At 49.3% G+C, this 13,805-nt stretch overlaps 2 protein-coding genes across 3 annotated transcripts; one reads left to right on the top strand and one right to left on the bottom strand.

Moving 5' to 3' along the window:
* Positions 1-346: 346 nt before the first annotated feature.
* TAP1 (transporter 1, ATP binding cassette subfamily B member) lies at positions 347-8,363 on the bottom strand. Of its 2 annotated transcripts, none has more exons than XM_054569177.1 (11): positions 8,170-8,363; positions 6,741-6,855; positions 6,474-6,604; positions 5,350-5,555; positions 4,719-4,916; positions 3,741-3,869; positions 3,395-3,583; positions 2,673-2,846; positions 2,258-2,420; positions 1,782-1,918; positions 347-1,009 (listed from the first exon to the last, which is right to left on the bottom strand). In XM_054569177.1, exons 2-11 carry the CDS (start codon positions 6,848-6,850, stop codon positions 797-799), a joined length of 1,650 nt encoding a protein of 549 aa, XP_054425152.1. In that variant the 5' UTR covers positions 6,851-6,855; positions 8,170-8,363; the 3' UTR covers positions 347-796. The 2 variants fall into 2 exon arrangements, with proteins under 2 accessions (XP_054425152.1, XP_054425151.1); XM_054569176.1 differs by lacking the exon at positions 8,170-8,363 and adding an exon at positions 7,337-7,999.
* A 99-nt stretch (positions 8,364-8,462) lies between these two features.
* PSMB9 (proteasome 20S subunit beta 9) lies at positions 8,463-13,131 on the top strand. Its single transcript, XM_054569179.1, has 6 exons — positions 8,463-8,585; positions 10,365-10,432; positions 11,142-11,273; positions 11,932-12,061; positions 12,307-12,448; positions 12,996-13,131. Exons 1-6 carry the CDS (start codon positions 8,526-8,528, stop codon positions 13,121-13,123), a joined length of 660 nt encoding a protein of 219 aa, XP_054425154.1. The 5' UTR covers positions 8,463-8,525; the 3' UTR covers positions 13,124-13,131.
* Positions 13,132-13,805: the final 674 nt, after the last annotated feature.

Genomic DNA, 13,805 nt, shown 5'->3' on the forward strand with positions numbered 1-13,805 from the left:
AGGTGCCACTTCGGTGCCAGTGGGACCCTACGAGAAAGGACCTGGCCAGCGCGGTGAAGTGAGAGCTCAACTGGCGCACTTGCGCTTCCTGGAACTGCACTCGCCCTTAACTTCCACTTCAGACAGGCCATGGCTATAAGCGATGCTGCTAGTGCCTTAGAAGGCTCCATTCCCCAATCTGGCCCATCCTTGGGGGTGGGCATGGGGAGATTGGGAAGTGGAGGGGCAACCATAGGATGTCGAACACTTGGGTGAAAAGATGGCGCACAATGGGTTGTGAAACAGAAGGATGCTAAAGGAGAGGAAACACCAGGCTCCTGAAACATGTGCTGCATAAGTCGGTGAGCCATTTCGTGGGATGAAAACGCAAGAAATCACAGTACAAAACACCAACCAATTTTATTATAAATATCAAGGATCCACACGGTACTTCTGGGCGTGTGTGTGTGTGTGTGTGTGTGTGTGTACGTGCAGGTGTTTTTGGTTTCATTGGAAAGTAGCTGATATTTCCTTTCTGTATATTTTAAATATTTTCAGAGTGCTATCCACACAGACCTGGCTGTCAACCTAGTTACACTTAGGAGTTAGTTATGAACCAGGTTTTCTTCCAGGAAATCTGTATCTTTCAAGAGGATCTTCGAGAGAGGGTAACACTCATGGTAGAATTTCAAGTATCACCTAGGGGGTTACATTTTAGGATGCCACTCCGGACTACTCTGCAACTCCGGTAAAATCTTCGTTCCCAAATGCTCCAGCACAGAAAGGAGGGAAAAAAGGGAGGACCATGAGAAGTCTTTCATTCCAGAGCACCCAGTCCTCCAGGAGCCTGCACCATGGTCCAGTAGCGTCCCCTATTCTTCATGAGCTGCTGGTGGGTTCCTGCCTCACAGATGGTGCCTCCTTCCAGAAAGAGGATGTGGTCAGCCTTCTCCACCAAGCAGAGACACTGGGTGATGATAAGCACTGACCGAGAGCACCGCTCAGGACTTTGATACAGGAGCTGCTCCACCTGAGAAGGGACATGGATTCTGTCAGAGCTGGGGACCACTCCCAGCCCAGAGAGACACCAGTGTTTCCAGAGCCAGGACAGACCTCACCAAAATCACCGCCATTTGTGTCAACAACCCCAAGGGGGGATCAAAGAAGACTCAGTTCTAAGCGTTTCTCTGTAAAACGTTCAATTGGTTATGGACTGTTTATACAAGGGAGCAACAGTGAATAAAAGTCAGAGTCCTAGGGTGAAACAAATAAGAAAAAAGCAAATGGTATTGAATAGTCTCTCTACCTATGGACTGTGAATTTTTATATTCAGTCTTAAAGAAGTATAACTTAGTGGTAAAGGGCATGAGCATTCAAGTCAGGCAGACTTGAATCTGGGTCCAGGATCTGCTACTCAACAGAGGAATGACATTGAGCAGGTTATTCAACTTCTCTTAGCCTCCATTTCATCCTCTGTAGAAGAAGGATAACAGCACCCAGCTCACTAGCATTCAGGATGAATAAATGAGTGAGACAGTACATGCAACGGGCCTAGTAGCATGCCTGGCAATAGTATAAGCTCAGTTAATATTAATATTAGGATTTTTTCCCTTATTTCTAGCTTCAGAGATTCTAAGAATGTAGATACTTTCTTGTAACTGGTTCTACGCATCCTGGGGAGAAGCTAATGGGAGCTGAGAACTGCAAGAACCAGTGCAAATAATTATGATGTTAATGTAACTCACATGAGTGAAGGAAGGGAGATTGGTGGGATTTCGGCATTAAGAAGAGGACTGTCTCACCCATAACTGGCTGTTTGCATCCAGGGCACTGGTAGCATCGTCCAGGATGAGTACGCGTGGTTTTCGGATCAGTGCTCGAGCCAAGGCCACTGCCTGTCGCTGACCCCCTGATAGCTGGCTCCCAGCCTCGCCTACCTCTGCAGAGACAAGAGCCAAGGTGACAGCTGGATAACCACGAGTGGACCCGTGCACATGCACACCCCCCCCACCCCCCCACCCCCCCGCAAGAACTGCAGCCACCCAAGACAAAATATGACAAAGAGTCATGGAACAAGTACATGGACACAGCTGGACAGGGAAGGTTCTGGGAAAGCGGAGGAGTTCTGAGGATGTGAGGATGAAGGAGCCACAGGAACAAGATCTTAAAACTTCAAATTGATGTCAGTGGAATGGGAAGAAGTGATGAATAAAGGCAAGACAATTGGGGTTTCAATAAGGTCCAGATGTCTGGGTGGTGACACAAGTGGAGAGAGCACCTGTGTCGTAGCCCTGAGGGAGTTCAGAGATGAAACTGTGGGCCCTGGACTCCACCGCAGCGGCTGTGACTTCCTCCATAGTTGGCTTCTGGATCAGGCCATAGGCAATATTTTCCCGGAAACTTCTTCCAAATAACAGTGGCTCTTGTCCCACTGCAGCTATCTGGAACAAAAAAGGATGAAGAATCATGGAACAAAGAACACTGGATTGGTTGTATAGAGATCAAAGGCTCAAAATCAGTACTGATATCTTATCACAAAATTATATACCCTCTCTCCTGACCACACCCCCATCTCCACCCAAGGTTTCCCATCATTCCCTAGCCCTTCTTTCCAAGTTTTCAGTGAGTGCTCAGTGAGACTATTCTTCTTACTTGGTGCTCCCCACCCTCCCCCAGACCACATTCCCGCTCACCTGTCGGTGCAGGTAGTGGTGTTCATATTGGGGAAGGGGCTTCCCATCCAGCAGCAGCTTCCCCCGGGTGGGCTGGTACAGGTTCTGCAGCAGGGCAGCCACTGTGCTCTTCCCAGACCCGTTGGGTCCCACCAGTGCTGTCACCTCACCAGGGCGCAGGGTGAACGTCAGCCCCTGGGGGCCAGAGGAACAATCACCCAGTAAGAGGCAGACTGAGGCCTCTAACCTTCAGAGTGTCACTGTCTTGTTGCATCACATGATGTCTTACCCCAGGGGAAAAAGAAGTAAAATGGGGAGCTATAGTCACTCCTACCCTCCCACATGCACAGAGATGGAAGATGAAACTAAGACAGGAACCAAGACTAAGCACCACTATACCACACACTTGATATCAGATACCATGAGAAAACAGGAAAAATTCACATTCAAAATCACAAAAGATAAGAAAATGTAAAGATGGAAGGTTGGAGATTTTGCTTTAGCAATTCCTTAGGAAGTGAGAGCTTCTTCCCTGAGAACCTCCCTGCCATTCCCCTTGGAAATCCAAACTGGTTCTTCAGTTTGGGGCAGGTTTATGGGATAGATGATGCTCATCTTTGCCTTTGAGGGGTGAGGAAGGATCTGTCTGTGCCTGGTGTTAAGAAGCCTGAAGTGAGGAAGGCAATTTAGGATGGAAGCGTTGAAAGAGTGGTTGGTGGAATGCAAGGACTGGGAGGTTATACCTGTAGCACTAGGACATCTGGGCGGTTGGGGTAGGCAAAGGAGACATCTTGGAACTGAACAAGGCCCTCCAAGTTTGAAGGAGTCAACACACCACTGGCTGGACAGCAAGGGATCCGGTCCAGGTACTCAAATATTTTCTCTGAGGAGCCCACAGCCTTCTGCACACTGGGGTAGGTGGAGAGCAGTACCTGGAGCAGAAATATGAATAATGAGTGGCAGAGGCACTTAGTCTGCTTGCCAGGGTTATGTGATGTGACAAGGATAAAGAATGGAAGGAAAGTGACACGGATGGTGATGGAAGAGGGGAAGGAGGAGCATGGGGGAGTAAAACTGGAAGGAGCTCACCTCAACGGCTGTGGTGAACTGGATCTGGTAGAGTACAAATGTGACAAGGTTCCCACTGCTCACAACCCCACTTGTCACCAGCTGCCCACCAACATACAGGATTCCCACCTTCAGCAGCATCCCTGAGATCTGTGGAGAAACCACAGAGAAAAGGGACTGTGGTAGAAATCTAATGGGGAAAGAACCAGAATCCTTAGCATTGAGAAGATATAAAGTCCCTTTCCCCCTAGTAATGGCAGGAGGCTCAATAACAAGAAAGAATGAACCACAGGGACCCATGGAGTCTTACTCAATTACACATGATAGAAATCATCATTATCACTGTCACCATCACTATCATTGCCCTGTTGGGGAGCATTTTGCTCTCTACAAAAGGCTTTCATGAATAATCTAACATTCACATCAAGGGCTCCACAAACAAAGTTAAGTCATTCCTATTTTTTCAAATAAGGAAACAGTTTCAGAGAAGATAGGTTACTAGGCCATGGTCGCAGAGCTAGTAAATGGCAACACCATGCTGGGAACTTCTGATCGCTGGTCTAGTACTTTTTTGAGCACATCACAGATGCCACCCTATGCTTGGCCTCTGCTACATCCATGGCTCTCACTAGCATATCCGCACAGTCCCAGCATGAAGCAGGCTCTGGATGTAGGAATTTATGGCTCATTGAGCAACCCCTGAGAAACAAAGGGAGGTCCTAGGACTGGAAGACATGGCATCGTCCTAAAAGGGGGATTAGGTAGTTTTTGTGTATCATAGTGAAAAACCCTAGGCTAGAGTTTTAGGCCTTCTAGCCTAAAAAGAGGGAGTAGGTCAAGAACACTGAGTAGAGTGATTGAGCCACTGATTGCTAGGATGGGAACACTGAACCAACCACTGCTCAATGGAAGAGGAGTGTGGGGCAGGGTCAGGGAAAAGGGAATGGACCCAAGGCATCCTGGGGACAAGGGAATGGGCATTCATTTCCAGGTGCTCACACTGGTAGTCCAGAGGTTAACTGCATAGGCCAGGGCCTCTTTCTGGTTGAGTGCCTTCATTTCCTGCTGTTTTTGCCTGAACTTCTGGGCCTCACCCTCCTCGTTGGCAAAGCTCCGGACTGTAGGCATGGCTGACAAAACCTCAATGGCCACCTGGCTGGTCTTTGCCAGAGATTCCTGCACCTGTGCTGCCAGCATCTGTGGAAACATAGACAAGAGATGTCACACAGGGTTGGCAAACCACAAAGAAACTAGTACCTGGGTTACCTGGTTGGAGGTTAAAGGTGAGAAGAGTCAGGGGGACAGGAGAGAAGTGAAAGGGAGACAGATTTACCCCTTGGATACTAAAGAGATCCAGAAAAGAAGAAAATGACTGGGGAGGTTGATGCTGGTGGGGGGGAGGTCATATTCTTGAGATCATATTCATAAAGACCAATTGTGGGCAGAAGTTAGAAGACACTGAGAGTATGAGAATCAACACTCCCAATTGAGCCCCGGAACACAGACTACAGAGACAGGGAGTCCACAAATGGAGAATCACTGAGGTGCCAGGAAAGAAATCTGGGAGGAACTGAGTCCACCAAGTGGGAGATGAGGGTCTGTGTAGCTTGAGGCAACTCCCTGGACATACCTGGTGCCATTTCCCCAGCTTCTCAGGCAGAAGGAAAAGCAGAGGCAGGGCAACTAGGGTGACAATGGTGAGGGACAGTGATCCCCAGAGCATGAGCCCCAAGAGACACAGTCCCCGCACCAGGTACCACAGCAACAGGTTCAGCTTCTCACTCAGACACTCACTCAGGGTGGATGTGTCCTCTGTTATCCGAGATGTGATGGCACCTGCCAGGGGTTGGGGAAAAGAGAGTGGAGTGAATGAGAGTCTTAGATGAATGGGAGGGACTAGCAGTGAGCCAGGATGCCAGGGGGAGGGCTGTCAACATGGTATTTTAAGGATGCTGAGGAAAACAAGGTAGGGGGTATAGGGAAGTTCTGGGATTTCAATGCAGGGAGAGTGTGGTAGAGCAGAAGTCTAGCCAAAAGCCTGCATTTAACTATACAGAAATTGACACCTATATATATTCCCACTTCTCTGGCAGATTTCTGTTCCTTGAAGAACTTGTATATCATGTAGGCCAGAACAACTTAAGCTGATCATGTAACAGAGCTGGAGAAAAATGGAGGGTCCTCTAGAGAGCAGTCCAGGAAACTGGGATGTTGATGACTTCTATCGTGTAATTGAATAAGACTCCATGGGTTTCTATGGTTCATTCTTCCTTTCTACTTGTTGAGCCTCCAGCTGTATCTAGGCAGAAAGAGACTTTATATTTCTGTAATGCTAAGAATTCTGGTTCTCTGCAACTTTTTATATTTCTACCGAGCACTGGATTGGAAATCAAGAAATGAATTCTGTCCCCAAGTTCATTTCTAACCATATGTGACCAGGCACACTTCAGCATTTAGGGTTTAGGCCTCAGTTTCCTTTTCTGTAAAATGAGCCACTTGGACTCTGTGATCTCAAAATTTCCAGGTTTGCAATTCTTCTAAATACACATACAGTGATAAATTTATGTTAAAATCTTGGGTGGAAAATTAAGTTTTTCTGAAGGCAAAGAGTGCAATATTTTGCTCTGGAGGTACACCAAGAATAAGAAATGACAATGTCTATGTGTGTGAGAGAGATCAAGATTACTAGTGAAAGGGGACATATCGGGATATTACTAACACGTGGATGTATAATGAAAGAGTTTCATGAGAAACCTGTTTGGTTTTGTTGGAAAAACTCTGTTTCCTGGCGTAGGACAGCGCGGAACACCTTGCCCTGCAAACGGCTGTGCACATGGCCCATGGTGCTGTTGTAGATGCCATCACCCACGAACTCTAGCACTGCACTAGAGAGAGACAGGGACGGAAGGTGGAGGGTCAGGGTGTGTTCAAGGGCCAGAGAGAAGGTCCCCACAAAAGTGCACTTCGGACAGCACTTTTTCAGGGGCCCCCATTCTCAGCCTTCCATTTTGGGCCACAGACCTGGCTATAGTAAGAGTGGACATGAGAGTTATGTTTCGAGTGAAAGCAGTGGCTGCCCCATCTTGTAGAATCCAGTCAGTGAGGCGGCCGGTGAAGAACGGAATGGCCATCTCGCCTGAGGAGGGAGAGGAGAGAAGTGTCAGTCACAAATATCAAGGGTAAGCAGGTCAGCCAGGATCAGTCTGCCCCAGCGGAGCACTCCTCCACCCCTCACCAAAGTCCTGGAGGACAGCGCAGAAACAACACTGAGAACAGAACCCTGCACCTGAACAGGCTGCCCTGAAACTCACAGCACTATGGCCCCGCCAGACCCTTATGGGTTGAATTTGGAAGCCTAGATATCATGGAATAAGATGTCCGTGTATTAAAGACGCTGCCTCAGAGGAAAGGCCCTGCCCTAGGTGGTCCAATGAAGCAGTGCCTGGAGCAGCACTGGAGTCCTGACTGCTGGCTCCCACCCGGTCGGGAGGTGGCATCCTCAACACCGGAGCCTGGTCGCCTTCCCCAGATCCACATTTCCCAGAACTCACTAACCTATCTCACTAACCATGCCTCTTGATTCCTGCCCAGTCCCCCCTCTCCCCCGAATCCCTTACCAAGACAGGAGAGGATCAATAGGACCAGAACGAGCGGGAGACGGCGTATCTCTGAGCCCAGGCAGCCTAGAAGCCGACACACCGCGTCCCCTGAACCGCCGTGACATCCCCGCATCCAAAGACTCCTAAATTTATGCCACAGGGCGGCTGCGGGCAGTGCCGCCGCGTAGCTGAGGGCGAAGGCGTCGAGGCGACTTCCCCAGTGCAGTAGCCCAGTGCTGTTGGCGTCCCTGGGGCCTCCCCACGAGCTCAGCTCTCGGAACAAGGCAAGTCCGGGCAGGGCCAAGCCCAGAGCCGCCGCCAGTGGCTCCAAAGAAGGCAGCCATCCCTGGACTCCTCCGCTTTCAGTCTTGGTGCCAGCTGTTGCCCTGAGGACCCCACGAGCCCCCAGCCACAGCCCAGCCCAGCGGCTCAGGCCCACCACCCAGACCCGGAGCAGCGGCAACGAGGCGGGCACCAGCAGGAACGCTATTCCGGGTAGAGCCGGCCGGAGCAGCACCCAGTCAGTGAGAAGCAGCAGCGCTGTCCCCAGCCACAAGAGGAAGGCTCGAGAGAGGCAGAAGCACCCGCCGGCAGCGAGGGACCCTGAGCTGGCCATTGGCGCGCGGCAGTCGCGCCCGGGAGTGGGACTCTGCCTTCCCGGCTGGGCAGGAGGCTCTGGGGGCTGTCTGAGTCCGCTCCCGGGCGCGCGGGGGAGGGAGAAAGGCGGTCCGGGGCGGGGCTCCCGGAAAGTCCCAGGAACCGGCTTAGCCTAATCGACCTGGCTAGAAGCGAGCTGTTTAGAGGAAAGAGAAAACGAAAGCGCCGCGGGCTCACTGGATCTGCCCACTTACCAATGCGCCAGCCAGACTATTTTGGGAAAGGGCGTGGAATCAGACTTGAGGTTCTGGGGAGCAGCGTTGGTGCTCCACCTTCTCCATCAAGGGCACACGTCCCTCCTTTCCTAGCCCGCTCTTGCCGAATCCACCTGTCGAGACTTCCCTACCTCAGCCTCAGGGCGGGGCTCTTTGGTCAGCAGTCTCCAGGCAGATCTGCCCCACACAGGTTAGCGCCCGGATGCGAGGCCTAGAGGAGAGGACATTAGCGCCCCCTGGCGGGCGTGGAGAAGGGGCGGGGCTGCGGGCAGCTCGCAGCGCGCTGTCCCAGGTCAGAATTCAGTACTCCAGGGAGCGAGCAGTGAGGCGCCGGGATGCTGCGGGCGGGACCATCAACTGGGGACTTAGCCCGGGCCGGAGAAGTCCACACTGGGGTAATGAGTGTGGGCTTGAGAGTTAGCAGAAGGGTGGAGGAGGTGGAGCGACTGGGGGCTCTGGAAGCACCAAGGAGGGAACGCGGAGGCTAACAAGAGTGAGGAGGTAGCTTGTAGTCCTCAGTGCACCAGTCCCCGCAATGAAATACGTCGTTTCTATTCTGAAGGGGATCATCTAGGGGCCCCCGAGGGGACTGGGCCTGCGAGGCTGGTGGAGAAGGGGGTGCTTTGGCTCTTAGCTGGAAGTCCTAAAGCGCTTTCGCTTTCACTCTGGACTAGAAAGAGGGGTGGTTAAATCAAGGGAGGGGGTTGGAGAAGATGCACAGAGATAAGGAAATGGTGCCTTGGGTGAAATAGGATAGTATTTGGGAGAGGGGAAGATGGGCACTGAATGAGAAGGGCCAACTTATCACGCAGACTTTTGATAAACTGGCACCTAGGTAACCATGGCCCCAGCACTGATAATGGGGGTTCCGTGCGAGACGGTGGTGCCTTCCCCATCTTGGCCCAGGAGAGCTCTTGCTTGGCCCTGGCGCTGCCAACTCCCTTCCCTGCCCACTCCCGGGCACGCGCTGGGGACTTTGCCGGAGAGGTGGGGATGGCAGCCCAAGGCTGGCTGGCTTCCGTCCCCAGACTGCTGCCACCACTCTTCGCTTGGGGGTGCACTTTGTTACAGAGGATTGACCCTGAGGATGTGGTTGCCTCTGCCCTCTCGGGGTAAATCAGTAGGTAAATCAGTATTCGGGAAGCACTGCTCCGGCAGTAGAGAGTACCCCGCCAGAGTATTTACAGAGTGGTGAGAAGTTAGAGAATTTCCCCTTGCTGCCAATGAGCCACAGAAAGGAGGAAGTAGAAGACCATCAGGAGATGGCAGTTAGACCTGGATTCTAGTCTCAGGTCTCCTGTTAATTGTGTGACCTTGGACAAGTCACTTACCTTCTCTATGACTCAGTTTCTCATTTGAACCAGAGATCTTTAAGCCTTTTTCCAACTCAACAGAAGTGGAAAAGTGTAACTTTATCCTCCTTTAACTCTTAATTCTTCTCTTGACCTGGAAAAGTCAGCTCAAACTCTTCAATCAAATCATTTCTTGGTACAGGTCTCTTCTCCTGACTACTGAGTATCTATTTACCTCTTTCTCAGAAATCCTTAAACAAAATCTTTATTTTAAACTGTCTCATGTCCTTTCCTGCTTTCCTCCTTCCTTAAGACATGGCCCTGCCGACCGGGGTCCCCCTCAATGTTCTCCTGTGTTCATTAAACTGAAGGACTCAACTCTAACTAAGGAGGGTGTGGGTGGGGGATTCAGGGCCCCAAATAGACCTGAACTTGTTTCCAAGGTCACAGTAATTGCTCTGTCAGGTCTGCACCACATCAGCACACACAAATAAATACATGTGATGGAGATTGTAATTCGCTTGTGGGGCTGCCTCACTGGTGCTTAGAAGCGCCCCCTGAGCCAGACTTCTGCCTCTAGGAGTCTCATCCCCACCTCTCTCTTTACAGTGGAAAGGATTCCACTTGGAAGGTTGAGGCTTACGCTGCAGGTCCTCCTGTGTTGTACCATGGCCAGGCTGTGGCATTCCCTCGCAGCCAGGAGAGACAATAGAGAAAACAGAAAGCTGGAGAAGAAATCCTATGCTGGGAGTCAGATCTGGCCTGAATTACTGTGTAACCTGGAGCCAGTCCCCTCTCCTCTCTGGGAATGTCTCCTCACCTCTGACACGAGGGGATCAAAGCTCTTCTGGCTCTGACATCCCATCCTCTGTGTCTCTACAGACAACCATTATGGCAGTAGAGTTTGATGGAGGCGTTGTGGTGGGTTCTGATTCTCGGGTGTCTGCAGGGTAAGTATCAGTGAAGGTATATGCTTTGGAAAGAAGCTAATGGCCCCAAATATGCATTTCTTTAACCCGTTCATGAAGAGCATGGTGAACTAGAGCTTTGGAGAAGTGGAGTGAACCTTTCAGAAAGGTCAATATAATAAGGTATTGGGTGGGTGCTTGAGTCTCAGAATTCACAGAGGAGGTCCAGGGCCTGAATGCTGTGCGGCCTTGCCCTGGAAGGAACAGGGTCTGGAAAGGGATACAGATAGAGATTTGAGTGGCCCGCCATCCATCATTTTTAGAGATAGAAAAGATGGTTCTGACAAGCTGGTATCCTGGTTTCTCATCTATCACATGTTGAACTAATTTTGTCTTTCTCCCTCCTGGGCAGTTTCCTCACATGCAAAATGAATATGAGATTACAGCAATATTACTCTATGTTCCACAGAACACATAACTTCCTCAGGATGGTTAATTGTAAAGAAAAATTGATTAGTATTATTCTTAGTATTTTTATTTTATTATAAAATCTAAGCCTGAAAATAAGTCTAATTTTGATTACTTGCAGCGTTTCATTTACTTGAGATGATGATTTGCTTCTTGCTTTAATCCAAGCATTAAATTTCATGCGCTCCATGCTGTTCTCTTGTCAAATAAATTTAAGAACCACTGGACATCTCCAAAATTCCTGCAACTCTAACATTGATGACCGTTGACCCCTTCCCTACAGGGAGGCTGTGGTGAACCGGGTGTTTGACAAGCTGTCCCCCTTACATCATCGCATCTACTGTGCGCTCTCTGGTTCGGCCGCTGATGCCCAGGCTGTGGCCGACATGGCTGTCTACCAGCTGGAGCTCCATGGGTATGAAGCTTTGGGGTCCTCACACTACCCCTGCTAGAGCTCCCCCAAACCACTGAACCCCCATACAGTGAGTACCCTGTTCCAGGAGCACTGCAATTAAAATTTAAAGAAAAATTCTGATTTTAACTTCTGCTTTTATTAACTTTTAACTGACACTTGAATCTCTCCAAGCTGGTTTCCACATTTGTAAAGTGGAGATAATAGTACCTTACCCAACTCACCAGATAGTTATTTTCAGAACCATATGATAGATGTGAATACAGTTTGAAGACTGTAAATCTTTATCCTAATATAAATAATGAGGAAGAAAATGATGATGTGGCCCATGTATCGGGTGACCCTATGGGAAACCAGGTCACCAGGGTGGGGGGAAATAATGCTAATCTGCTTTTACCCACACTGGCAGGGCCCTTGTAGCCCAGAGAGTTATATCATTGGGTCGGGGGTGGCAGGTGGGACAAGGTAAAGGAGGCGCACAACTGAAATCTTCTTACCAGCTGATGGTGTGACTTGATTCCCCTCACACGTGAGATGTGAGCTGAAGTTTGACCCCTATTGCAGCCAAAGGTTTCAGGTGTCACTTGGCAAGGATGATGGTAATGGCACGGAAGGGTGGGACTTTAGGAAATTATATTGACCCTTCTAACATTTCCTTTAGGATGGAACTGGAAGAACCTCCACTTGTTCTGGCTGCTGCAAATGTGGTGAGAAATATCAGCTATAAATATCGGGAGGAATTATCTGCACATCTCATGGTAGCCGGCTGGGACCAACGCGAAGGTGGCCAAGTGAGTCTCCCCCAATGTAGTCTCTCCCTTGGGGTTCCCCACTCTCCTCGAGAGGGAGCTGGAGGTCCTTTGTCCTTCCAACAGTGAGTCGCAAAGACACTGCTTCTAAAAACATGGGACAGTCTCCACTGATGAGGGTAGGAGATACTGGGACTTCACTGCAGACCATGGGGACTGCCTGCCTGCCTCAGTGGCAAGAAGAGGATTGGTGCTTCTTTAGTCTGACTTGAGGATGCCTCCCCCAGGTATATGGAACCCTAGGAGGAATGCTAACCCGACAGCCCTTTGCCATTGGTGGCTCTGGGAGCACCTATATCTACGGTTATGTGGACGCAGCATATAAACCAGGCATGTCCCCTGAGGAGTGCAGGCGCTTCACCACGGATGGTAATTAACCAAGTGGAAGGGTACCAGGGAGGGGGGTTCATGTGGGAAGGATGTAGGAGGAACAGGAAGAGAAATATGTGGGGTGACCATTTAATTTAGTGTCCAAACTGGGACACTTTTGAAAGTGAAAGGGGGCAGAACAAATGCTAAGCTATATAGATGGGACTTCAGGACAAAGTTCTGAATACAGCAAATTAAGTTAAATGGTTACCGTAAGAACCAGTGGTGTGTTGGAGCTGTCTTGGGATAGCTCATGAGAGACAACTGTTAAATATTCAAGGATTTAGGAACTGCTGGTAAGCTATTTACAACTTGAAATGGATCATGGTAGGTGTATTGAGACCATGAACATTAGGAGATGTTTCACTGGAGGTGGGTTTTTTTACTTTTAGGTTGGTTTATTTACACACCACTAAATATGCCTCCCTGGGAGATAGGTTTTGAGGTTGAAAGGTGGTAGCAGACATATGGACAGAGGGGACAGAAATGACTTTTGAAGTTAAGCCATTCTCTCTCTCCTTCTCTCTCCAACTTGAACCCTCTGCAGCTATTGCTCTGGCCATGAGCCGGGATGGCTCTAGTGGGGGTGTCATTTACCTGGTCACTATTACAGCTGCTGGCGTGGACCACAGAGTAATCTTGGGCAATGAGCTGCCGAAATTCTATGATGAGTGACTCTTCCCCGGATGCCCCTTCTTATTTTATAATAAACTCTCTAATAAGTGACCCAGCCTGGTCATTGGGAAATGGGTACTCAGAGAAATGAAGCTTATGGGAGGGGCTCCTACCCTCCCACATGTCAGCATACCCTTCTTATTCTTTTGCCCTCAAATCTAAAACATCTTTCCCAGGAGAAGAAGAGTGGGGAATATACTAGAAAGGGCCCCAGACATGGCAGGTCATCATGTACTGAATGATTCTGAAATATCATAAACAATAAAAATTCATTCTGACACCCCAGGGATGAGGGTGGAAGTTGAGTAGGATTCATCCCTTTAAGGCTAAGACCAGCAATTTTGAAGCGGTGTGCTGCAGCAAACAGCGTGTGGCAAAAAGATTTAAAACATGCAATACCTCACTATTTAATCAAGGGCACCGACTTCTTTTCCCTTAAGACTGTCAAATTTAAAAAATGACAACAGCCAACACAAAAATAGCTGTTGAGTGTGAATGAATCAAAATTATACTGTTTTTTGTCATATCAAGAAGAGTAAATTTTTCGGTGTGCCATAGAATTTTAGCAATTAGTTTATATGTGCCATGGGATAAAAAAGGTTGAAAATTGCTGGCTAAGACTGAGAGGTAGATAAGACAGTGACACACATGAGAGTTCGCTAAGAGCACCAGCAAACTCACC

This window comes from Pteronotus mesoamericanus, unplaced genomic scaffold (assembly GCF_021234165.1).
Source record: "Pteronotus mesoamericanus isolate MK-2021 breed Mesoamerican mustached bat unplaced genomic scaffold, CSHL_Meso_final contig_20, whole genome shotgun sequence".
Classification (NCBI taxonomy): domain Eukaryota; kingdom Metazoa; phylum Chordata; class Mammalia; order Chiroptera; family Mormoopidae; genus Pteronotus; species Pteronotus mesoamericanus.

Bases quoted from the DNA above. Each gene is read 5' to 3' on its own strand.
- TAP1 (XM_054569176.1), bottom strand. From the start codon at position 7,934: ATGGCCAGCTCAGGGTCCCTCGCTGCCGGCGGGTGCTTCTGCCTCTCT. The intron at 2,847-3,394 runs GTATAACCTCCC...TCTGGCCCCCAG, and splicing joins CAGATGTCCTAGTGCTACAG to GGGCTGACGTTCACCCTGCG. The intron at 1,919-2,257 runs GTGCTCTCTCCA...TTGTCTCTGCAG, and splicing joins CCCTCAGGGCTACGACACAG to AGGTAGGCGAGGCTGGGAGC.
- PSMB9 (XM_054569179.1), top strand. From the start codon at position 8,526: ATGCTGCGGGCGGGACCATCAACTGGGGACTTAGCCCGGGCCGGAGAA. The intron at 8,586-10,364 runs GTAATGAGTGTG...GTGTCTCTACAG, and splicing joins CCGGAGAAGTCCACACTGGG to ACAACCATTATGGCAGTAGA. The intron at 12,062-12,306 runs GTGAGTCTCCCC...TGCCTCCCCCAG, and splicing joins ACCAACGCGAAGGTGGCCAA to GTATATGGAACCCTAGGAGG.